Source organism: Sycon ciliatum, chromosome 1, assembly GCF_964019385.1.
Source record: "Sycon ciliatum chromosome 1, ocSycCili1.1, whole genome shotgun sequence".
NCBI classification, from domain to species: domain Eukaryota; kingdom Metazoa; phylum Porifera; class Calcarea; order Leucosolenida; family Sycettidae; genus Sycon; species Sycon ciliatum.
The window spans coordinates 56,391,317-56,415,376 of record NC_088643.1 but is presented as its reverse complement, the minus strand read 5'-3'; the positions used below and the strand labels follow the sequence as shown (position 1 = coordinate 56,415,376).

At 47.3% G+C, this 24,060-nt stretch overlaps 2 protein-coding genes across 2 annotated transcripts; one reads left to right on the top strand and one right to left on the bottom strand.

Annotated features, from left to right (window-relative positions):
* The first annotated feature begins 886 nt into the window (after positions 1-886).
* On the top strand, positions 887-7,226 carry LOC135804468 (cytosolic Fe-S cluster assembly factor NUBP2 homolog). Its single transcript, XM_065318349.1, has 10 exons — positions 887-1,147; positions 1,562-1,625; positions 2,077-2,225; positions 2,532-2,635; positions 3,082-3,144; positions 3,565-3,593; positions 3,806-3,865; positions 4,344-4,549; positions 5,174-5,263; positions 6,760-7,226. The coding sequence occupies exons 1-10, from the start codon at positions 1,046-1,048 to the stop codon at positions 6,874-6,876; spliced, it is 984 nt and encodes a 327-aa protein (XP_065174421.1). The 5' UTR covers positions 887-1,045; the 3' UTR covers positions 6,877-7,226.
* On the bottom strand, positions 7,101-17,983 carry LOC135804467 (exostosin-2-like). Its single transcript, XM_065318348.1, has 12 exons — positions 17,192-17,983; positions 15,050-15,241; positions 14,516-14,720; positions 13,196-13,329; positions 12,620-12,713; positions 12,120-12,308; positions 11,144-11,278; positions 10,499-10,611; positions 10,060-10,156; positions 9,729-9,872; positions 8,959-9,087; positions 7,101-7,883 (listed from the first exon to the last, which is right to left on the bottom strand). The coding sequence occupies exons 1-12, from the start codon at positions 17,755-17,757 to the stop codon at positions 7,659-7,661; spliced, it is 2,223 nt and encodes a 740-aa protein (XP_065174420.1). The 5' UTR covers positions 17,758-17,983; the 3' UTR covers positions 7,101-7,658.
* Between the last annotated feature and the right edge of the window lie 6,077 nt (positions 17,984-24,060).

Genomic DNA, 24,060 nt, shown 5'->3' with positions numbered 1-24,060 from the left:
GCAGCATGCCACGTAGTGTGGTTACCATTAACTTTGGCTGTGTCTGCTGTGAGGGGCTATCGCTCGGCCTCTCAGGCGATGGATATACGTGAACGTGGCCCTTGCTTGACCAGGCAACAACCTAATGCCAGTAATGCCTACTGCACGGCTGAATAGCAATTGCCAATGACCCGAGTGCGTAGCCAATAGTGAAACAACAAAAAGTATGATTAGCCATTTTCTGACGATACTGAACGCTACCCGGAATGTGTGCAAGGGTTCCCGACTGTAGAAAGTGCCCATCGCAGGCAATAAAGTACACGTAGCGCCAGCAAAATCCACGATGTATCCTTTTTCTCAGTCTCTACGACTTGAAGGACAAGGCATGAAGCAATCTTCAATGATGAGAAGTATGTGCATGTGCCATCACACTGGCTCAGCGGCTACCGCTCCACACAGTAACCGCACGCGGCCGAAATACATTGTGCGGGTGATCCTTCGGAGCCCGGGGGGGGGGGGGGTCACTTGGCATGTATATTGTACTCTTGATATACATGTACATGTAAGTATAACTTTAGTATAAGTCATAACCCGGCCCCAGTTGACCTACTCTTTGGACTTGGACTTGGAGCATCAATAAGAGCTAGGCAGTCTTGGTACATGTATCACCAATATCAAGAGTACATAACCCCCAGGGTGTTATGTACTCTTGCCAATACATCAAGAGTAGAGGTCCTACATGTACATGAAAATTTTCATTTACTCTTGCCAGTCTTGGTATCATGCATGGATGTACATGTACTACTATTCAATTTTGGGAAATCCCCATGTAGCCTTCCCGACTCTGCACACATGCAAACGCGCAAAACAACACCGTTCAAATAAAAAAAGCAAACAACTACAAAACGGAAAAAATCAGAAGTAAAGTGACCCTGCTGAGCATCTGAGCTGAAGCTCTTGATCTGTACCCTGCCTTTCTCCTCTAACCAGCGAGGTGTTTTGTTGGTCACCGCTCCTACTTTCCCAGGATATTGAGTTGTGGCAGTACAGGGTTTTCACTAGCGAAATGGAGGCTTCACAGGGGACTGATGCCAGCATGGAAGAAAATAGGACTGCTTCCAAGGGCGACACCACCACTGCCCAGGCTGTTGGCTGCCCTTCAGATACAGTATGTAGTATAATGTAGTCCTTTGGGAGACGTTCTAATCGATCTCTTGTCCTGCTGTAGCTCATCTATCCGTAATAGGAGTAATGAGTGAGCATACATACCGCTTCTTTGATATTCTTCTTAGTATTGGATAATAAAAAATAATAATGATACTTAGAAGTAGGACACACTTCAGGCTCTTGAACATTTTTAAAGTTTTCACTAGTATACTTTCATGCCTCATCATCAGGTGAAACACAGGCAAAATCAAATGAACATGGACAATGGATTAAGTACAGCGGAGAGGTGATACAAACAGCACAAGGAAGAGGAGCCAGTAATAAAAAGTTGAATACGAACAGAACCTGGTACACTGTTGTATCTGTGCAACTTAATTTTTTTAATGTTTGGTGTGTGTGTGTGTTTTGGAAAAAGGGTATGGCTGGAAGGGCAGAGGTGTGTCAAGGATGTCCTGGAAGAGAGTTGTGCTCTCGTCTAGGTGAGTGTTTTGTAATCCGCTTTTTTTCTTTTTCTTTTTTTTAAACCTGCAAGTGACCATTCTATGATCGAATGTAGCTGTGAAAATAAGAGAGCCGACCCTGGAGCCTTCGCTATGCATGTCTGCGTGAATGACATTTTAATATCGTTATTTTTTTGCGGAGGTAGCTGAGCTGGTGCTCAGTCACGTGTCATGGGTGAACGCCTGCGCACCCAGTGACGTGACGACTCACGTACATCCCACACGAAACAGAGCATGCAGGAGGACCCTGGCTAGCACTATTCGTAACGTCTTCTGCATACTAGTAGCTACGGGAATAAAGTACCATAACGTACCCGACCCGGTAGCCCTTCAGTCAGTACTCGTTCCTTTGTGCCCGTGTGCTTGCTGCTTAACCCCCCCCCCCCCCCACGTCTTTTGTTCTTCTTTATCTGTATTCTGGTGCTCACAGTTGGCAGTGCTGATCCCGACCAGCCGGCCATAGACATTCGTATGAATGCATGCCGGCGGAAGATCATGGTCGTATCCGGCAAAGGTGGTGTTGGCAAGTCGAGCGTAGCAGTCAACCTTGCCATATCGCTAGCAGCAAAGGGGCTGAAGGTCAGTAGGTGTAAAAAAATGTTTAAGTTAGCCGGATTCGCGGCGGAATCACCTTACGTGTTTAGGAACACATCAAGCAAATATATTCGCATCGGCGGGCCACCACTTCGCCCATATATCCTCAGTGTCGAATGCAGACCTCAGTAAGTGTAGCGCACGAAAATCACTGTTTTTGTGTTAGGTTGTACTATTTGAATATTTAAACATTTCCATCATCACCAGGTTTCTGACGAGGAAATTCTGATACCGGCAACTCAGGTGAACTTCATCTATTGTCCCGTCATGGTGTTGTGAACATTCCCTCAGGTTGGCCTCTGTGATCTGGACATCTGTGGACCCAGCATCCCAACCATGCTCAAAGTTCAGGATCAAAGTGTTGTCAACACCCAGTATGGCTGGACTCCGCTCAAGTAGGTCGCTGAATCTGACGTGGTGTATGCTGACTGAGGTATCACTACAATGTAAATGCAATTGGAACAATATTATCATCTTTACTGTCCCTGTTCACTCACCGCACCTATCGCCGTTCATGTTATCTGACCTGATCCGGCCAGCTGATAAACAAGCAATGGTACTTTGATAATTACATGTATGGTGTCATGATTCACGGTGATATTTACCGTACTTTCTGGAGTATAAGCCGCACTCAGATTTTTTGTCACGAAATACAGACATCTGCACTGTTTATCACGGTTAGTTTGACCATGGTACAGTACGAGTGTAAGCCGCATCAACTTTTGGGGTGAATTACTGGTGTTTTAAAAGTGCAGCTTTTACTCCGGAAAATACGGTGTGCTGCAGTTACATGTACTTGAAGTGCATGTATGTGGAATTACTCTTTTTACTTGCTGCCTAGGTCGCCTCATGGTGGCATCAAAGTAATGTCAATTGGGCTGCTTCTGGACAACAGCTCATCAGCGTAAGCGCACGGTATACTTGTTGAATACCGACTGCCGGTGTGTTCTATTTGATAGGCATACCAGTAACCTCACACATTGCCTGAACTCGTTCCACCTGTCGTTCCACCTGTCGTTCAAAGTGATGGTTGGTTGTGTCCGGCATGTTTCGGATTGTAATTTATGGTGTTCTTTTTTTGCACAAGATAAATTCTATAGCAACCGTGCGGCTCTTGTCTGTTAGTTGACCTAATATCCCGTTGCTGTGGCCATGCATACCCATGCCTTCATTTGCACACTTAGACTTCTGCAACTGCTTTCACCGGGCAGGCATGGCTGACTCAGCATCACTAATCAGCCTCGATAGACTCTTAACCTGGTGCATTGTGGTGTGAGCTGTTGATACGATGTCAGTCGTTTGCTTTGTGTGCTGCGGTGCGCAGGGTTGTCTGGAGAGGTCCTAGGAAGTCTGGTGAGTGGCTTGCCTTCACTGCTCATAGCTTTTGCTAATAAGTTGTAATAACAGATCTGATCAGGTTGTGTCACTCGTGTTTACATTCTGTCTATGAAATTCACTACCGGTGCTTGTTTTACTGCTTTACTGTCTTTTCGTGTGACCAGTGCCAGCCCTGAAGGAATGTTACATTGTTGTGCCCTTTTATGTGTATTTTTTTGTTGGCACAGAGATTATAAAGCGGTTCTTGAAGGATACCTTCTGGGGGCGCTTGGATTACCTACTATTCGGTATGTACATGTATATGTCTTTGGCCAGGAAGACACATCTCTTTTCTGCTGGCTCTGCATGTAGTGCTTGGGGACTCAGATTACAGAGCATGGTATTTAATGATTTTCTTCTTGTAATTTCCTCTGTGTCTCTGTCTCTCTTTTCTCTCTCTCTCTCTCTCTCTCTCTCTCTCTCTCTCTCTCTCTCTCTCTCTCTCTCTCTCTCTCTCTCTCTCTCTCTCTTCTCTCTCTTCTCTCTCTCTCTCTCTCTCTCTCTCTCTCTCTCTCTCTCTCTCTCTCTCTCTCTCTCTCTCTCTCTCTCTCTCTCTCTCTCTCTCTCTCTCTCTCTCTCTCTCTCTCTCTCTCTCTCTCTCTCTCTCTCTCCTCTCTCTCTCTCTCTCTCTCTTCTCTCTCTCTCTCTCTCTCTCTCTCTCTCTCTCTCCTCTCTCTCTTTCTCTTTCTCTTTCTCTCTCTTTTCCTTTTTTTGTTCGCTGACTAGACACACCACCAGGAACATCCGATGAACATCTCACTGTCGTTTCGGCACTCAAGTCTGTGCATCTCGATGGTGCCATTGTGGTAGGAACGCCTCAGCGCATGGCACTTGACACTGTGCGCAAGGAGGTGACGTTCTGTCGCAAGATGGGCGTCCGCGTGCTGGGCTTGGTCGAGAACCTCAGTGGATTTGCGTGTCCATGCTGTGAGGTAGGCCGTGTGATTTTGTTGTTGTTGAGCTGACCACACACACATGCACACACACACAATAATAATATATTATCATTTTGAAACCACAAGACCGTAGCAGAATACTGAAAGCTGGCTGAAATCAACATCAGGTTTCTAGAGCATTTACCGGTAGTGAAGATAAAATAAATGTTGTGAGAAGCATTGTGGAGCGAAGAGAAGATCGGTGGCATGTTGAGACACCTAGACATAGTGAGTTCAACGAAAATGGCGAAATTGTGCTTTTATTATATTGAACATGCTAAGGAAAAGTAACAAGCAGTTACCAGTCCAGAAGAATGCAGTACCAAGCACTTCTGAGCAGAAAGCCAAACCTACTCTTTTGCACAATTGTACCTGAAATCCTATTTGAGATTCTGATGCACAGAATGCTGTGTGCGTACTGGTATTTGGGCAACGTTTGCATGCCACTCCGATCAATGACAAAAAAATATTTGTCCATTCTTCAGAGCGTCTTATTCCACAAGTACACTGCAAGGTCATTGCATGCTGTAATGATGAGAGCCTGTAGTAATGGGGCATTAGCCTTAGGCAGTGCTCGTCTCCTTACAGTCATAGTTTGCCAACTCCGTTCTACGGCTGCAGGAGGTGACAGCACTGTTCGGCAGCGGTGGTGTGCATCGACTGGCCGAGGAAACGGCAATACCGATGCTGGCCACGATTCCTATAGACACGGTGAGGGTTTTGTCTGATTACAGCTAGTTACGATAGTGCGGAGAGTGCTGCAGACAACATGTACAGTCAACTGCTGCATATAACGACACTCGGCGGCGGGGCATCAGAAAAGTGTCCTTTTTCTCGAAGTGTCCTTATACCCGAAGTCTTATTATTAGGGCTGAAGCGATTATACCGAATAATCGAGTACTCGTTTGATAACTCTAGCGATCGAGCAATCGTTTAGATTACCGATTACGATTATTTTGCAATTTTTAAATTTGTGTCCAGAAAGTACTGTAAACCCTCGTTTTGTGAAGTTTGAATCAATTTCCGCTGGGTGTATGCAGTTGCCAGGGGTATGGTTCATGTTCTGAGGTTAAATTGACTTCAAAACTGCCATGTTTCGGAGCTACCCTTTCACTAATGCAGATTTGTTGGTATCATGAAGGCATAGTTTGTGGAAACAGAATAATGTTTGCACAGAATTATGACTCTATTTGCTAACGATTATAATCGATTACTCGATCGTTAAGCTAAAGAGTAATCGATACATGAAAATCCACGATTGTTTCAGCCCTACTTATTATAATATTATGTATAACAGTTAGATGGGACTTTGCTCTAGGCACGGAAATTCCATCGTTATTCACGAATTGTCGTCATAGCTGCAGTCGTTATGAGCGAAGTTGACTGTACACCAGCTTAGCAGGGTACTAGTACCTCACAGCTCGAAGAATCCTTCTCTGTGTCAGCAGACCGAGTATGATAGTTCGGCATGGGACGGTAGAATATTACTTCAGGTCTTCATGAGCATGTGAGAAGAACAGTAACATCTCTGTTACAACCACGTGTACTGTCTTCTTCCCGTTTGAGTACACACCTGTGAAGCTGTCACTCCATGTACACTGAGTTATGCTAGGTGAAGTCCAACCCCAAGTGCAAAAAAGGCGCTCCGAGCCGGTTACATGCACCATTGTATCACCCAGTTGTACCTGTACATGCTCACGTGTCTGCACCCGAGTCCTTGTGCACCCAGTATTTCGCTCCCTCGCCTTCGCTTCGTCGAGTACTCTTTCTGGTTAGTGTTGAAGTAACTTTCAGTTAGCTACTTGCCCGCGTGCAAAGCTCGCTGTGTTTCTTGCAGTTAGAGCACTCTGACAACTTTGAGCCGGGCTAAAAATGCTTTGTTGTTCACTGGCCTTCTGACAAGGTCGAAATGGCTAGCTGTCCGGGGATTGAGTAAGTCCCTGTACACTGTACACACGTTCAGACTGAGAGTGTAGTACAGCTTGATGTAGCTTGCACACGCTTGGAAACATTCGTGTAACTTTCAAAGCATCAAGCGCTGCACAAGTGCTGGGTGCCATGTACATGTATGTACTCCAAGTCAGATTTCACTGAGCGTAACCGTTCATGATCCTTTGATTGGATGCTGCTGGCGATTTGTATCTGCCACTTTGTTCTTCATTGTGTCATGTGTTGTGTATGTGCCTACTCCTCCTGCACCATCCCAGCGGCTTTCTTCATGTGAGGAAGATGGGTCTAGCATTCAGCAGGAACATCCAACATGCGGCGCAGCAGTTGCATTTGATTCTCTACGCAAGTGCGTACAGGACATTGTTGAAACTTGACACTCGATGTCTACTACTACATGTACAAACTACTTCGTAGCCAAGCCAAGCCCTGCTCTGCCATGTCACCAGCCACCAACGGCAACGGCCACACATCAGTGCGTGTCTGGCCCATTCCTGCTATTGCAAGACGTGATACTTGAAGTACAACACCAGCCACATGAACGTGGACGGCTCTACAGTCTCCACACACACAAACAAGCACGACGTAACGTGCAGTGCACTGCAGTACACGAATGTCCTTTCTTTCCTAGGCTTGAATCTCTGTCTGGTGAAGACACTCTTCGCTGAAGACTGCATTAATGTTGCCATTGAATTCAGATGAGAAAATATGTTGTGATGAAGAATAATCAAGTTTGGGCTGGTGTCAAAGTTAAATCGTAATATGATCACAATAATTATGTTGCCAAGCTTGGACTAAGCTTGAGGTAGAATTATAATCAACGTCCCCCTCTCTAACAAGACCACCTTGAAAGGAAAACTATGCTCAGAGTGCGTTAAAACTAAAATAGGCAGGCACGATAAGCTAGAATACGGCAGTATTAATTTAAAATAAAATCGAATCTCAAGTCGACTGTCTCAACTGTCACGGTAATCGTGCATGCCTGCAACCGCCTAAAGGTGATGCTGAAAGATAGATCGGCCCTTGTGATGCGTAGAACAGCTACGCACTAAGCACCTACTCCTCTGTTTTGCCCAATCAAATGCATGACTTGAGATTATGCTGATCATGCTGAATAAACTGCAGGTGCTGCAGGTCATCAGTTGGCAAAGAAAGTAGGTTACAGACTGCCTACTTGCTGGAAGCGTTGCTGGTGGTGGGGGACATCTTCCAGGTAAAGAACTGGGTCAGCGCGATACTCCACTTCACGGAGAGGCATCTTGTTACCGTACAGGCGTGTGAAGTTGTTCAGGCACAGGTTGCGTTCCACAAAGTAACCCGGGCCATCCCACAGGGATTCGTTTGCTGAGCACCGCTCGCAACGGAATCTCTTTTTGGGAGTTGCCTGGAAGAAAGCACAATACAACACCAACCTTAATAAGAGCAGGCAGGCGATTCTGCAGTCAGTTGCCAAGAAAGTAACCTTGAAATTGATACCCCGTAGTGAATTTTAAGCATGTTGCCCTTCTTTACGATAACTTCCATGGAAAGTTAGATCCTCCTTTTGATATACCAAACCCCATGGTTTCAGATTCAAATTGGAGACGTTACTGGCTCAAAAATGATAAATTTGAGCTGCTGGTTCATCAACAACTGTGCATATACCATACACCAAGGAGTCGTCGTATCTAGGGAGAAAGTGATATAATTAAATATTACGGCCCTGGATTGGGAAGTTCTGCATGATCTGCGTACGGTCTATGCAATTGGCAATCGCGATCGCAGCCGTGACCTGCTGACCCAAACGCAGCCCAGAGTCCCCAGACCAGCGATACCATAGTATGGTGCCGCATACCGAATTTCCACAAATAGTAGGCCGGTCTACTATTTTTTCAACCTCGTCCAAACCCGGCCTTATAATCGAGGACGGTCTTGTATTCGAGGACGGTCTTTTATTCTTTCAACCCAGTTTGACCCCGGTTTTCTATTTCTCGCCACACAGTTTTACCCCCGTTCTTCCATTTTCTTCTACACAGTTTGAGCACGGTCTTCTATTTTTTCCCACAGTTTGAGCACGGTCTTCTATTAACACAAGAACAAAGACTCATTTAGTAGGCCCGGTCTTCTAATCGGAGACGGTCTTTTATATTTTCAATCGCCCCCTGCCCCGGCCTTGTATACGAGGAAGGCGTTGTATACGAGGACGGCCTTTTATTTGCGGAAATACGGTACTATGCCAACGTGTACGAGTTGGTTGTGCCCCGAGAATAACAGGACCGGGTAACCCTGGGCTGGAGCCGGCACCGATTCACGTTCCACCCATGTCCATGTCGTACACACACACGCACACACACATACACACACACACACAGCCAGCTTCATCCATAGATGCTATTCATTTCGACACGAGGAAAGGAACGGCATCTCGGTTTCAATATAGTTCACTGCTCTCGTGAAAACACACAGCAAGCGGTAATTACCTTGATCGGTGGCTTGCCAGTGAAACCTGCCACCAAGTAGTTCATAGCGATGTCCTCACAGTTCATATGCTTATTGACCCAGTGGCGAATTGCTTTCGGCATCACATACGTATACAGGTAGCTGTAGTACTGCAAGACACGCACACAACATGAAGATGGCAATGGAAGCAAGTTTAGGCAGCAGTGACCGTGATGGTGCATGCATAATATCACATGGCATAGAACTCTCTTCATATACCACCTGACCAGCATCCGCTGTGTTCATTGCACACTCAATAGTTCTTCTTTCCCTGGGTATGCACATGTGACTAGCTCGTTGCTGTGACTTGCCCTGCACCCACAACACAGGTGCTTGAAGTCCACGAGCACATGCTCTATAATGACAGACTATTTCTGGCTTGATCAATTCGCCCGAGTATTAATAATTTCCGTCAGCGTTCTTGCGAGAGAAATGTTTGCCCAATGCCACTCGGTCATGTACAATACAGTTAGTAGTTAGTACACACATTGACAAGCAAACAATACCTACGGTGTATGAATTAGTGCCAGACTGGACACCCGTGTTCATTGAGTCAGCATCATAAATGTTAGAGATGCACCCAGTTCCCCGAACGAGTGATGCCTACAGCTTGGTAGTTTGATGTGACTGTAGTTAGGCCTTGTAATTCTGCCAATTAGTCGCCTACAACTGGAGCTCACTGATCCACCACTGGATGCGTGCACCAGGACAATTTCATGAACGTTAATATCAACAATTTATTGATCTGTACCTTGTGGTGAAAAGCAGCACCGGTTAGCACCATGGACAGCTCACTGCCCCACTGGGACGTGTATTGGAAACGATTGACCGTCGTGTTGTAATTATGCAAGCGGCCAGGAAACCCGACGAGACGATCCGGAAATTCCTTCCACACCTACATCGACAAGGCAAAATAAGTGCAAAGTGAATGGTCATTTTTTAGCATCTTCGTCTGTCCACTTCAGTTTGATTCCGTGAGAAGCCCCACTAGCTCACAGACCATCTTGGTAGCAGGCAGTGCTAGAAGTCGCTATATGGTTCTTCCGTAACATATTATGTTTGTGCACGCAACAATTACCAACCTGAAAGCCAAACTCAAGCTCATCGGGGGTGACCATTTCGATGTCATCGTCAAGTGCGAGAATGCAGTCGGTCTCGATGTCCTTGAACGGAATAAATCTACACGCATGAACAGAACAGAAAAAAGTATTCGACGAATCGTGCAGACAGAGGTAGCAGTGAGCCATCCGCCATAGGGCATTCCAACACCCAAATCCACAGACACAACATTACACCCAATAGCGCTGTACAGCCTGAATAGTCACCGACAAAGGAAATAGCTTTCACAACTTGCACGCACTCCTGGTTAGCATTGCATTGTGTACATGCACAAGAACACGAGCCTGTAGTTGCAAAACACTCTCTGTGACTCGAGGACAGGGCATAGATGTATGCACTCAGGCATCCCAAACATCACAGCAAGCTGCAGTAGTAATCATTTCACACCGCAGTTCTACTTGCCTGTTGTTGAGACGGTTGTATCGGCTCTGCAAAACCTGTAATGTCGTGTTCAGTCTTGGCCACGCTGACTCCGGCGGTGGCTTGTTCTTCTGATTGTTCCATACGACAATAATCTGTGCACGGCAAGCACGGAAGCAGGGAGAACAATCTCAAAACCATGACAACGCAGGGTTAGCTATTGAGTACGGTTCATTTTGATCCATGACTATTAGCGTCATTCAAAATTTAATACCAGGACAAACAATGCCATGCCAGACGCTCTGCGTACAGCCGCGAAACACTCCATGCGGAGCTGGTCCGACCAATACAGCTCATACGCATACCATGGACGATTAGACCAATGGCAATTAATTTCGCCGCTCCTACCTTAGCCTTCTTTGACATCAAGACAAGTTCTACATACAGGGGTAAGCAGCAGCAGCATTCAGCCCTGTACAGATTTTTCCATCAGCCAGCACACCATGACTACGTGTAGAGGTCGGCTGGAGAGCGCAGTTATGGTGTGGTGGCTGATGGAAAATCAAGACAAGAACTTTGAAATAGTAAGACATTGCACTCCCAACACCACCTCATGCGCATGATAGCTGTAAACTGACCAACCAGACTGGCAGCTATGTTCCTGGCATACAGATGACGCTCACCCACCTTGATCAGACTCGGTGTGGGGTCAATCTTCTTCAGCACCCGTACCAGTGTCTTGAATCGGTCATAGGAGAGAATGACGGCCGTAAAGTGACGAGTTTGTCGCGCAGGGTGCAGCATGAAGAGAGGCAGTGAATGCTATGGCAACGATGACAGGCAGAGTAAAACAGACTGTACGATTAGATACCCAACCAGCCCTGCCGTGGTTGGAAGAACTTCTGCAGTGGATTGCGATTTTAGTTTGCCCAAACTCGTTTCAAACAATAAGTCCAGCTTTGTAATGTGTATGTTGTCCCTGCCCTTTTTGGCACGTGTGTGCGCCTTTTGGCACGTGCAGGTTGCGCATGCGTGCATGCTTATCGTGCGCATCCTGATTGTTTTGTGTGCCTTCTTCTTGAGACTCTCCTTGGAGTAAGACTAAAATAATCTGTTCTCTGAGTGTGGCGTCCGTGTGATGGATGTATAAGAGTAATCGGAAGGGCTATCGTGCGAGGGATTAAAACCCCCCGACGACAATCTGAGGGTCGTGGGTTCGAGCCCCACGTTGGGCGCCAATTGTCGTCGGGGGGTTTTAATCCCTCGCACGATAGCCCTTCCGATTACTCTTATACATCCATCACACGGACGCCACACTCAGAGAACAGATTATTTTAGTCTTACTCCAAGGAGAGTCTCAAGAAGAAGGCACACAAAACAATCAGGATGCGCACGATAAGCATGCACGCATGCGCAACCTGCACGTGCCAAAAGGCGCACACACGTGCCAAAAAGGGCAGGGACAACATGTATACACTGTTTGAAGGCATGCTAGCTGTACCAATTTAATTCTCTCTTTCTCATTGCGAAGTTGTTTTTGTAGTCTTCTCTTCTTCTTTTTTTCGCTTCAGCCACATGAACAAGCATTTCTGCTTTCTTGTTCAGCCAAAAAATGCCTGAACTCTTACATGACAGTGGAGAACAAAATCAAGTGAAGACTTACCGGACTGCCCACTTTGAGCAGAGGAGCATTCAACTGCAAACCATGGCCATCCGTTGCGTGCGGTTCGACCTTGTTCCAAAAGTGATGCTGATTCACAGCATTGGTTGCGAGACGATCCTCGATGGTCTGAAGCACCGCGAGAGCCACCTTTCCAGGAGACTGGAAGAAGCGGTCGAAGAAGGTGCGCACCTACAATCCAGCACAAGCCATGCACATACCACCAACAGTAGCAGAACAACACACTAGGTATCACTCTGAGCACTGTACAGCCATGATCCACAACTCCTCACAGCACAGCAATTGTAATAGGATTTACACAACGGGCTTCTACCAAACACTGTGGCGGTCTTCTGCAAATTCCTTAGTTAAAAGCACATTCGGCTCCTCCATAACCCTTCCAGGCAATTTCCAGCGCCCCCAAGAGGTGAGTTGCAGCCAAAAAGATCATCCAGATGTTTGTGAATATTGCTCTGGACAGTCAAGCTGTTTTTTCACCATACCTGTTGCCGCATTTCTTCTTTCTTAGACATTGATATAGCGCGGAGAATGCTTGGGAGTTCCGACAACTGATCTGCGTAAATTTCCACAGATGCACTGGAATACCAACGGTAGAGCATGAGCAGCAACACCACACAGCATGAGCACACAGACGCAAAGAAGAGAAGAAATACTAAGAACATATTTCAAGTATAAACGATGTGGATTCTTTTATTGGGGAGTGGCTACCCCCCCCCCCCCCCCCCCCCCCCAAAGACTATCATGTCCACACTTCCAGCTGGTAGAACCAACACGAACGCAAGCCAAGAATGCTGCAAAATTGGAACAGTATTATCCAGCTCATCTCATCTTCCTGGTGACATCTCCCGCACGCCGTAGCCAGCCCAACCTCAGTGAAGAACGAGAGACACAGTCATGTTATTTCACGAAGCTGGATATAGATCCGCACGGAACGCAGGGCACACGTACAGTTGTGCTAGAGGGTGTACAGATGTTCTGAACCAGCAAACTCTTAGTGCTACTGTAGGTTGTGAGGCAACTATCATGATAGTATGTCTTGCTGTCGCAACGGTACTTACCCAGTCCAGTCAATACCATCCCTGAAGGGCATAACACGTGAGTTCTTGATCACGACCGGGATACAGGCCATCTTAGCCGCATCAACAAGGACTGGCGTCGTCGGATTCGGAGGCAGGATGCAGAAATCCCCACGCTACGCGCACAGAAGCACACAATAGCAATCGACATACACCAACAGTTTACATCAGGTAGCCCACGGCATTGCTTCACCATTCTATCCTACATAAACCACCTTCTTTTTCACCTTTTTCATGGCATTTAGTGTTTGTCTATCTTGTAAAGAACTTGGAAATAACACTTTCTTGTTGCACTGTATCTAGACCAGTGCATTGGTGACCTCCGGCGTGAGTAAAAGCAACATGTCCAGCGACGAAGGTTTTTCTGCTCCCGCCTCGGGGCCCAGTTCAGGAGCATCGGCTGTTACTGACTCCTCCACTGCAGCCCAGCAGCGTCGGGACTGCCGGAAGAAATTTGTGATTGGTCCAGTCACACCATAGTCGTATTTCGTATGTAGGATATAGTGGGTAAACATTTAAACAGGTACGCATGACCTCCTCGACAGTAACCACACATTGCTGGTCAATACGTTGGTCCTGAGCAGTAAACACACATTGCTGGTCAATGCGATGGCCAGGCGATGACCTGACCAACCAGACAGGCTCCGGCGGACCTGAGCAACCGCTTGTCCACGGGGCGCAAGCCAACGCACTGAATCGTTCCGTGTTAGCAAGAGCATTCAGATTGCCGCAGCACTGGGACGCAGACGCACAGCTCTGTTTCGCACTTGCCGAAGTACACATTTCGCGAACCATTGCATCACCGACCCACTCGCCAAGTACGCGGCAGTGAGCTCGCTTGCACCAGAATAATATACCGCTGACATTCACACCGCATTGCCAGCTGAAGAACCAAGTCCTGAAGGAGGTACTCACCGCACATACTGGTACACAGAAGTTAGTCGGACCAGGCACGGCTGTGTGAACAATTCCAATGCCTTACCTTTATAACAATAATTTATCGCTATGTCAATATATAATGCCCCTGTCATATTCAGAAATCGGTTATAAACCAATTGCCATTTTCCATTATTTTTTAAAGATGTACTGGGAATATACTGTCGGTCGCCAAAGAACTGGGGGTCAGCCTCCTACCCTAGACCATTCTTATTTTCATGTATTTTGTGATTTATGTCTATGCGCAGTTGAATCACCGTGTATACATTGGTATGCTATGCTTGACTGAAATTCTAGCCTGGTCGTTCTTCGGCGCCCGACAGTACTGTACTCCCAAAAAAAGATAGTTTGGCGAAGAGGACTTACCAGCAACACAGCTGGATAGGAGTGCTGTGACGATGCCGAACATCTCTTTCGCTCATCACCAAAGCGGCTGCGACCACCGGTCAGTTCTGAGTCTGGTGCGCAGCGCTCTAACACCAGGACGTCCTTGGTGATTGGCAGTTTAGGGAACTGCTCGGCGAGCTGATGGGCACTCGTCAGCGACACGATAAGCGTGAACTGGCGAAGCCTGGTGCACACATTGGCATAAACCACAAACCTTCTACTGTAGTAACGTGTATTCACCAGTATACCATGCATATATACACCTACTTTGAAGTACATCCTAGAAGAACAGAGTCAGTACAGTTGTGTAGCTGTAAAATGCCATTTTTGCACTTGTACAGATGCAGGTGAAAGAAGGCAGGCATCGGATTTCGCTAGCCCCAACTGTGGCAGAGCAGAAGCAAAGTAGTCGATACAACAACAACAACAACAACAACAACAACAACAACAACAACAACAACAACAACAACAACAACAACAACAACAACAACAACAACAACAACACCAACCTACCTATCATGAGAGGGCAGCGTGGCCTTGACCGTGCGTGGGTTCACCATGGGGATGGCAATGTCGAAGCCGGCGCGATACGACGTCGGGTGGAAGCCAGCACCGGCCAGCATCACGTAGCCAGCACGTAGAGACGTGAGCTGATGCACATCAAACAGCATGCTGATCAGCAAGTGGTTGGTGCCATTTCCGAACCTGCCAGGCGAGACACAAGCAACATAACTATGGTGGTGGATCGGGAACAGCTGGACACTGCAATAACGTTATGTACTTTATGTGTAGAGCACTTTAAAAGGCCTTGATAGACACTCATTCACTGGTAAAGCACATGAAATAATGCAACAGTGACCAGCAAAAAAAACCAGGGCTCGTATCTTGCCAGTAATCTCTCAGATCTGGAAGGTTTCATTCCATAAAGCTGGAGATGGCATTGGTGCCATTCATGGAAGCAAGACAATCTGTGAACAGCGTGACACCAAATAATAGTGAGAAGTGGGGTGTGGAAGAACTTATTGATTCCTTCTAAGAGCAACGGTAACATAGAATGACACCCTATTCCACAGGAAGACGCATGGCTGATGTTCCTTGGCTGAACTCTCTGCTCGCTATGGTGCTGTGCACAAGTCGCCACTGTATTGTCGAAGCAACCAGAGTCTCAGCGGGTAAGCTTGATTGCCATGCAGGTGATGCTCAGCGACCATGCAGGTCTTGCACTGGGCTGCAAACATTTGCAAGTCGCTCTGTTATGGCGAAACCTTCTACTGGCCTGAACAGCGGCACAAGCAAACATTATTAATTTTGCTGCAACTACAGCTTGTTACTTCAGGCAACCGTGCTCCGGCTATGGTGGCCAGTGTTAACTTTAGGTGGGTTGATGTGCTTGGACTGGCCGGCAGCTTTGCCTATATGAGCCGGCAATTCACATCCAAGTGTCCAACTAACCATCTTCTTGGCCTATTCAGTTTTGATTTACGGCAGCTACATTGTCGTCTAACCATGCTTGGGTAAATCACAGGTATCGGATACAGTCCGTAAGAAATCACTTCCATCTCGTGTAGAGACAAATGCTCTTGGAAATCTTTCTCTCTCTCTCTCTCTCTCTCTCTCTCTCTCTCTCAGATCGGTCACTGTTCTCGGTCGCAAACCATAGGAACACGGTTGCCTAAACAGTTTGGACATACCAACCTCAGGAGGAACACACAGTGCCCCTCCAAGGCCATTCATACAGTCCTGCTTAGATCTCACATCTCATTTTTGGGACAGGTCGAGCCATCCATCCAGCTGGCTATCATTAGTAGTTACTACCTAGCCGCTCACCGACATATTACCAGCTTTCACTCTGAATTTCAGGGTGACTACGGCAAAAGCGTTGTCCGACGGATGGTCACGCTAGTAACTTTGAACAAATGCAACATATTGCCTAACGCCGATCCGCGCAATCAGAGTCAACGTGTGCTGGCCGACACTCAAGTGTCAACGTGTACTGGCCGACGCTCAAGTGTCAACGGCGCTGGCCGACACTCAAGTGAACGTCAACCACTGTGCTGAACCTCCCGGGTGACAATGTCACTACACGCATCACCGCGGAAAACTCGGCCTTCATCCGAGTCTCACGCAAACCGTCAAATTTATTCTGTCGCCTGATGGTGGTGGTGGTGGTGGTGGTGAATACACCTGTGGTGCATAGCGCTCGCTGTAACAATGGGCACGGATTCACTTTAAAATAGTTCGTGCTATGATGAACGCAATAGATATCGCCCATAGTCCATGGAGATACTCTATGATAAAACCCTAAGTACGGACCCCCGACCATGCACAAATGCACGCATACGTCAGTTACTAGTCCGGACACCGAGATTAACGGATGCTTCGGTCTACCGGGCACTCCTTGGGCTAGTTTATGTGGAACTTGATAGTGACATCATAATTATGCCATATCTCCGGCCTTTCTCCATGAAAGCGTACATGGGTCAGAGCTACGGCCATTTTAAAGTTAGGTGCAGTCCCAGACCGCCCGGATAAACGAGGTACATGTATGAGGGTACTACTACTGGAAAATCTTTCCCGGACGCCAAAAAATGATTATACTGGCATTAAAGTCTTGTATTTTCAAATGCATAGTACAGCGACTACTAAAGTACCAACCATTTCAGACTATCCAGAGCTCGCGATACATTGTTGAGGCTCGTGCGAAGCAAGTTCAGCGTATCCACCGCCGGCACGAACACACACGCTTTCTCCGGATTCGGCTCATAGAAGCGACTGGCCTTGACCGCGTCCAGCATCTGCAAGTACTCAATGGAAGCTACGTCCAGCACCCGACTTCCGCGCCTATCCACGAACCTTGTGTCGGGGTAGACGTACACGCGCAGACGACGCGTGGCATGGCAGCGAGACAGGTCGAAGCATTTCTGAATGGAACAGTCCCTGGGCAGTGGACGCAGCGATGCCGACGACGAGCCTGTTTGACGATCACGAACGACAACAGTCGGAAGATCGGCGTTGAAATATCCCGACTTGAAGAGTATCCAGGTCACGCTCAGGCACACCGTCAGACAAGTAAAGAACGCCACCACGAATATTTTAACTGCCATGGAAATGCGAACAGGCGAGCCTCGTCCGACGCTTCCTATACAGCCGAATCCCTTGTTCCAATGGCCCTGTGCCGTCGCTTTGCCAGTGCCAGTGGGCTTTCTTCCAGACCCGAACATGTTGCTGTCGCTGCAATAGCTACATTCGCTGCGGCACGGGAAGTCATAAGCGCTGATCTGCACACCTTCCCAGATGCCTTGCTCGAACAATGCCAAACTGCTGCGCACAGAGATCAAGACCCAAGACTCGACTCAAGCAACACTGTGATTCAGTGTGAAGAGATCAAGACACACGTCGTTCGCTCTTGTTGTTCGCACCAACTATTACCAGATTACTTGCCAAGGCGCAGCTAGCTCGTAAAAACTCATTGAAAAAATTAATATGAAAATGGCTCTCTACTCTACTAGCTCTATCTCTACGTACATGATTGTACAGAGTACAGCTAGCTAGCTATTCATTCATGTCATGCACAGTCTTCAGCTGTTTCGTTTTTCTCCCCGCCGAGTCCCCGGCCGCGCCGATAATACATGTATGACTGTTCACTACTCTAGACTACAGTATACAGTGGTCCCTCTATAATCCGGCACCATTTGTGCCACGAAAATCTGCTGGATTAGGGAGGGTGCTGGATTAACAAATCTGATTTACTGCTGCAATGTGCATGAAGAGGACATTTTGTCTACTGAAAATTGTGCTGGTTTATCGAGGGTGCTGGATTATAAAGTGCCGGATTAGAGAGGGACGACTGTACTACTACTAGTACTAGTACTACTCACTATTCACTATTATCATGATTATGACATTGTACTACACTGTAGCACTAACCACTAACCATGCTAACCATGAATACTAGTACATGTAGTGCTAGCCTCTTGACTTGATCTTCTACATGTATGACAAACAAACATTTAACTGGTGATGATGTCCTTGATGATAACATGTATGGGGCTTTACCGGTACAATCATCATGTACTTCCACAGTTTCAGCCAGGGAGTCGTATACATGTATACGACTCCCTGGTTTCAGCCTTTCACTTTCATTTCAGCGTTAGTTACTTTAAGTACTTCGAAGTAACAGTTCAAGAGTTAGTTTCATGACTACGTACATGTAGGCTGTGTGACCATGCTGACTCCTTGGGTAGGCGAATCGTTTTTATTTCAATCCAAATGAGAACAGAAACCATCAAAGAGAAGGTATAAAGCAACAGCAAATGAAAGTATGCGAGAGACACCCAATTATTTCTACATGTAACTCCTTGGCTTGGGTGCTTTTGACAAATGGCACAAAACTGACAAGGAGTACTGAGACATTCGGCGACCTGACACCTAGCTCCAACACTTCTCCAAAGCGCAAACCAACAACCTTCCAACTTGGAAGGCTCAGGTTCGGAAAGGTCCAAGAGGGGAAGGAAAGCGCAACGAAGAAGAGCACGAGCTACGCATCACGGCAACAAAGAATGCCGAATGTTACTGGATGATGACGAAACTAGTAAGACTATTGGACATACCGGCCTTACTACAACTCGACGACGCAAAGCAACAGACCACCCAACTCATTACTTGGGAGGCTCAAGTTTATGTAATAAACGTAGAAAGGGGAAGCTAAGCGAAGACGAATTGTGACAAACCGAAACGTCAACAGCCAGCGAGTGGCATTATGATTACAGTCATGTACATGTACATGTACATGTACATGTATGCTGAAAAGTGGCTCCCGACCATGCGGCTGAGTAAAAATCTAAAATGCCCTGAAGGCTGAGTGAAGCCTCTCAAAAGCATGTGACTGCCCATCGCAGTAGGCAGGACCAGAAACCGGGTCCGTAGCTCACCCACGGCAGAATACACTGAGTCTGTGTTTTTGTCGAAGACCAAAGCAACCAGAGACTTCAGAAATATGGTGGCTTGAACCATTCCTTGCCCACCACACCCGAGGCTAGGATTTCCGGACGGGACAGGAAGGGCGGCCTAAGGTCAGTTACCTTACCGATCAAAAAAGGCGTCCTGCTGCCGCAACCAGAACGTTCAGAAATCCCTATAGCCTAGCCCGTATATCCAGGCGCGTCTCTGGCTGACGATTATAGCCGAGGCACCGGCAGCAGAGATGTCCTCACCATGCCGTGGGACTGGGAGCAAATGTGGCTCAACCTCGACATCAAGCAGTGTAGACTAGACTACTTCTTACGGTGCGCCGGCCAGAAGGTCCCGAAGCTCATTCAGTCATTGTGCGGCATGTGGCGAGCCGACGGATAACCGCCGGTCGGGCACGTGAGGGCGTGATGGGTATTCATGAACTTCCCACACTGCCACAGACACAATGGTCACAAACATGAAAACACTTTCCAATGGCAGACCAATACACTAAGTGACTTCAACAACAACAGACCACAGCGAAGATACTACAGTACTATCGCTGGATAGGTGGGAGCTCCGCAGGAAAGCTGTGTCTGCTGCTGCCGGTACGAGTCGTAGATCTACCCACTGACTTCGAGTCCTGGCGCTTTTCTCCGCTGGTGCCAGTGATGGTTCGTGCCTCACCGACGGCTTCAAGAAAACGATTTATATTACTACATGTAGTAGCTACGCCCTCCGCGGAAGTTGCCACTGCTACAGTGGAGAGGACACTTTGCGAGTTTTGGTCCTGTCTGATAGCTGGGGCATTCAAGTCGTTCCTGTTTGGATGAGCGTCGACGCCGTCGAGCATATTCACTGTGTCCTGGTCGCAACTGATGCCTGATGCTCTGCCTCAGCAGACCTTACAAAGCCCTCGAATCGCGTTGGGAGGGAGTCGGACAGACGCCGTCTCTGCGAGCTGGCTGTCACTGTCAGCCGCCACGCCCTGGCGTAAAACTAGTATTAGTAAAAGGGCAGGGAGCAACGGATGGTCCAATACATGTACCTCATCGGGTAAAGCTATTACTTGTAAAGATGCCAGGCCTGGTGCAGGGTGATCATGGTGATGGGTCTCCGTGAGCACATGCACAGCGTAGGCAGCCTTCACAGCGAGGGCCAACACTTTCCCGTCGCCATTATTTTGTTTTCAATATATTATTTCAAATTATACAATGTATACATGTACATGTACATGTCATGTACCTGTCTCGCGGTAGGAGTCCGTCGATGGCATTATACTCGAGCACCCCGACTGATACTCTTCAGAACAGATGACTACATGAAGAGTTCATAACCCTGCATGCATACAGCGATCTTGGTCAGGGTTTTTTTTCAAGCAGGTCCATAAAACATCTTGTACTTGTACGGGCAAAATAACACATTTGTGAAGAATCAACACAACTACATAAATACAACCTAATAATGCAGCCCAATCTCTTCTTTTATTGTTGTTGTTCTGATTTGCACTTGGTTTTTTGTTTTTCTTCTTCTTTCTTTTGCCATGGCCGGCTATAATCGCCCTCACCTCCTCCTTGATTGGCCTTGGCCATGAGTGTGTGCGTAATAATAATAATAATAAGAAGAAGAAAGGGTTTGCTCCCCACACCGGAGCTCGCGCTATTCCGCCGACTTTACTTGACACTTGACTGACTCACGACTGCCATCCAGAGCACACGAGAAGTCCATCGAACCTTCGACTCGGCAAACCTGCAAGAAAGCACCACTCCCTGCTCAATACACAGTGTTTCGGGGAATTCACCCCTCATCAGTTGAGCTTGAGTAGGCTGAGGAAGATTGTGCCTGAAGAGCACCATTTATATAGTGCTCTCCAGGCACAAACATCACCAGGGATACAAACTTACAGAGACGCTCCGTTTCCAGCGCGACAAACACCTCGTGAACACCAGATAGCAGCGTGAGTCAGTGTCGCTCCTGGACGGTGAGACAGACGTCGAGGACCCTCGGTCATTCGCAACGCTGTCACCTCCAAACCAACTAGTCGCAAGCCCGCGCTGGGCAGAACAGTACGAAGTAGTGGTTGCGACTTCGGCGATAAGGCCACCCTTTGTTAATTCATTGTTTAACGTCCTTTTTTTCGCGAAAAGGTACGCGGGAGGGCGGAAAAAAAACAAAAGCCCATTCCAAAAACTGGAAACCCCAATCAAACATTTTGACCAGTAAAGCATGTGATATATACAATATTTCTGGGTCTAACGGCACTTGCAGGCATAGAGCAACACTCTTTGATGGTACATTGGAGCACATGCCTGATGAATCCAACAAAACAGGTACATAGCATGGAGTTAGCATGTCATGAATTCATTACATCTGGATTTTTACTAGGGCACACACCGTACGATATTTAAAAGCCAACAAAAAAAGAAAAAGAACACAAGACAAAGGCATGCTCGGGAGGCAAGATTATAAGTTTAAGGTCATGATCGGCACACTGTGAAACTACACAATCATGTATTTACAACTTCGCATATTATTGGTACTTCTACTTTCTTGTTTTTTTTTCCGGTCGGAGGCAAAAAGGTACGCGGGCGCGGACGTTAAACAACGAAAAAAGAAAGGGTGGCCTAATTTGTAAGAAAGGGTTTGCTCCCCACACCGGAGCTCGCGCTATTCCGCCGACTTTACTTGACACTTGACTGACTCACGACTGCCATCCAGAGCACACGAGAAGTCCATCGAACCTTCGACTCGGCAAACCTGCAAGACAGCACCACTCCCTGCTCAATACACAGTGTTTCGGGGAATTCACCCCTCATCAGTTGAGCTTGAGTAGGCTGAGGAAGATTGTGCCTGAAGAGCACCACTTATATAGTGCTCTCCAGGCACAAACATCACCAGGGATACAAACTTACAGAGACGCTCCGTTTCCAGCGCGACAAACACCTCGTGAACACCAGATAGCAGCGTGAGTCAGTGTCGCTCCTGGACGGTGAGACAGACGTCGAGGACCCTCGGTCATTGGCAACGCTGTCGCGGAATAGCGCGAGCTCCGGTGTGGGGGGCAAACCCTTTCTTACAAGTCATCGCCGGAGTCGCAACCACTACTTAATAATAATAATAATAAAAGAATCATCAGATACATCAAAAATTTGATAATAATAATAATAATAATAATCAACTAGTGAACATAATAATAATAATAATAATAATAATAATATTAACTGGTTTGAGGGAAAGAGACAATAATAATAATAATAATAAAATATGCAGATTGAGTAATAATAATAATAATAGTAATACTAGAGTGTACGTGAAGTGTGTGGGTACAGTGAGGGCTGCGTCCCACCCGCCTGTGTGGATTCACAGGAAGTGTGAGTTACGAAGTCTGAAGAAAATGTTGAACAGTCTCTGCTGGGATGACGACTACACCATAGCTCAGTGGTTAGAGCATCGCTAGCTACAAGCGAGGGTCCCTGGTTCGAGTCCTGGTGGTGACAGTCAATTTTTTCTTTAGACTTTTCCCGTTTGTCTCTTTCCCTCACACTAGTGAAGATGAATAGTAATACATTAATTAATGATTATACAGAGTCTGTCACTCAGTAAGATCACTGCAGGTTCACTGGATCCGTGCCTCCGCCGCCACTAGCACAGCAGGGGACTCAGGAGCAAACATGCTCCTTGATCCACGCAGGCACATAGCACCACAACACACCAGGGCAAACCCAAGGGCAAGGCGGCAGCGCAGCAAGGAGATAATCTGCGCGTATGGGTCCTTGCTCTTCTCAGCCAGGAGAGAGGCGATCCGCGTGAAAAGAGCATTGGCACGCTTGCCATAGCCACCAGAGGCAGAAAGCACAACGGGCACGAAGGAGGCATAGGTAGGTAGGTAGGTAGGTAGGTAGGTACATTTTTATTTGAACTCAGAACCAAACGGGCGGTGTCGCCCAATTACATGGAAGCGAATGGAAACATGCTCAACTTCGCGAACTCGCTCTTCGTACTTCCGGCGCTTTTCCTGTTCATGGCGTCTGTAGCTAGCAGCGAGGGAGGTGGCACGATTCGAAGACGCAAAAGGGTTGAACACCCGTACATCAATAAAGATGCGCTCGAATCGGCCACCCCACACACCACTAGCCGCAACGTCCAGCCGAGCTTGCTCCTCCGTGACAGCTGTGCGATGGCGGAAGGCCTCTCCGGTGACGGGCTGGAGGTGGGGTTCCACCGTCACCAGGTCACGTTATCATAATAATATGCGACCTGAGCTCTGGCGGTGATCATGGTGATGTCCCTCACCTAGACCTAGTACTAGCGAGAGTACATAACCCCCGGGGGGTTATGTACTCTTGCCAGTCTTGGTACTACTAGCAAGAGTACATAAAAACCGGTTTTCATGTACTCTTGGTACTACTACTAGTACTAGTAGTGGAGTCTACCTCGTAGACTATGTCGCAGCGTCGGGAAGCCACCAAACGGCACGACATGACATGTCGACAGGGCCTAGGGCGTCACTCACATTCGATCTTGGTCATGTCCACGCACATGTAGCCACCACGTAGATCTACAAAAAATAAAGA

Coding starts and splice junctions, on each gene's coding strand:
- LOC135804468 (XM_065318349.1), top strand. CDS start 1,046: ATGGAGGCTTCACAGGGGACTGATGCCAGCATGGAAGAAAATAGGACT. Junction 2,636..3,081: donor TATGGCTGGACTCCGCTCAA/GTAGGTCGCTGA, acceptor CTTGCTGCCTAG/GTCGCCTCATGGTGGCATCA. Junction 3,145..3,564: donor CTGGACAACAGCTCATCAGC/GTAAGCGCACGG, acceptor TGCGGTGCGCAG/GGTTGTCTGGAGAGGTCCTA.
- LOC135804467 (XM_065318348.1), bottom strand. CDS start 17,757: ATGTTCGGGTCTGGAAGAAAGCCCACTGGCACTGGCAAAGCGACGGCA. Junction 10,157..10,498: donor TACAACCGTCTCAACAACAG/GCAAGTAGAACT, acceptor TCATGCGTGTAG/ATTTATTCCGTTCAAGGACA. Junction 9,873..10,059: donor AGCTTGAGTTTGGCTTTCAG/GTTGGTAATTGT, acceptor TTGTCGATGTAG/GTGTGGAAGGAATTTCCGGA.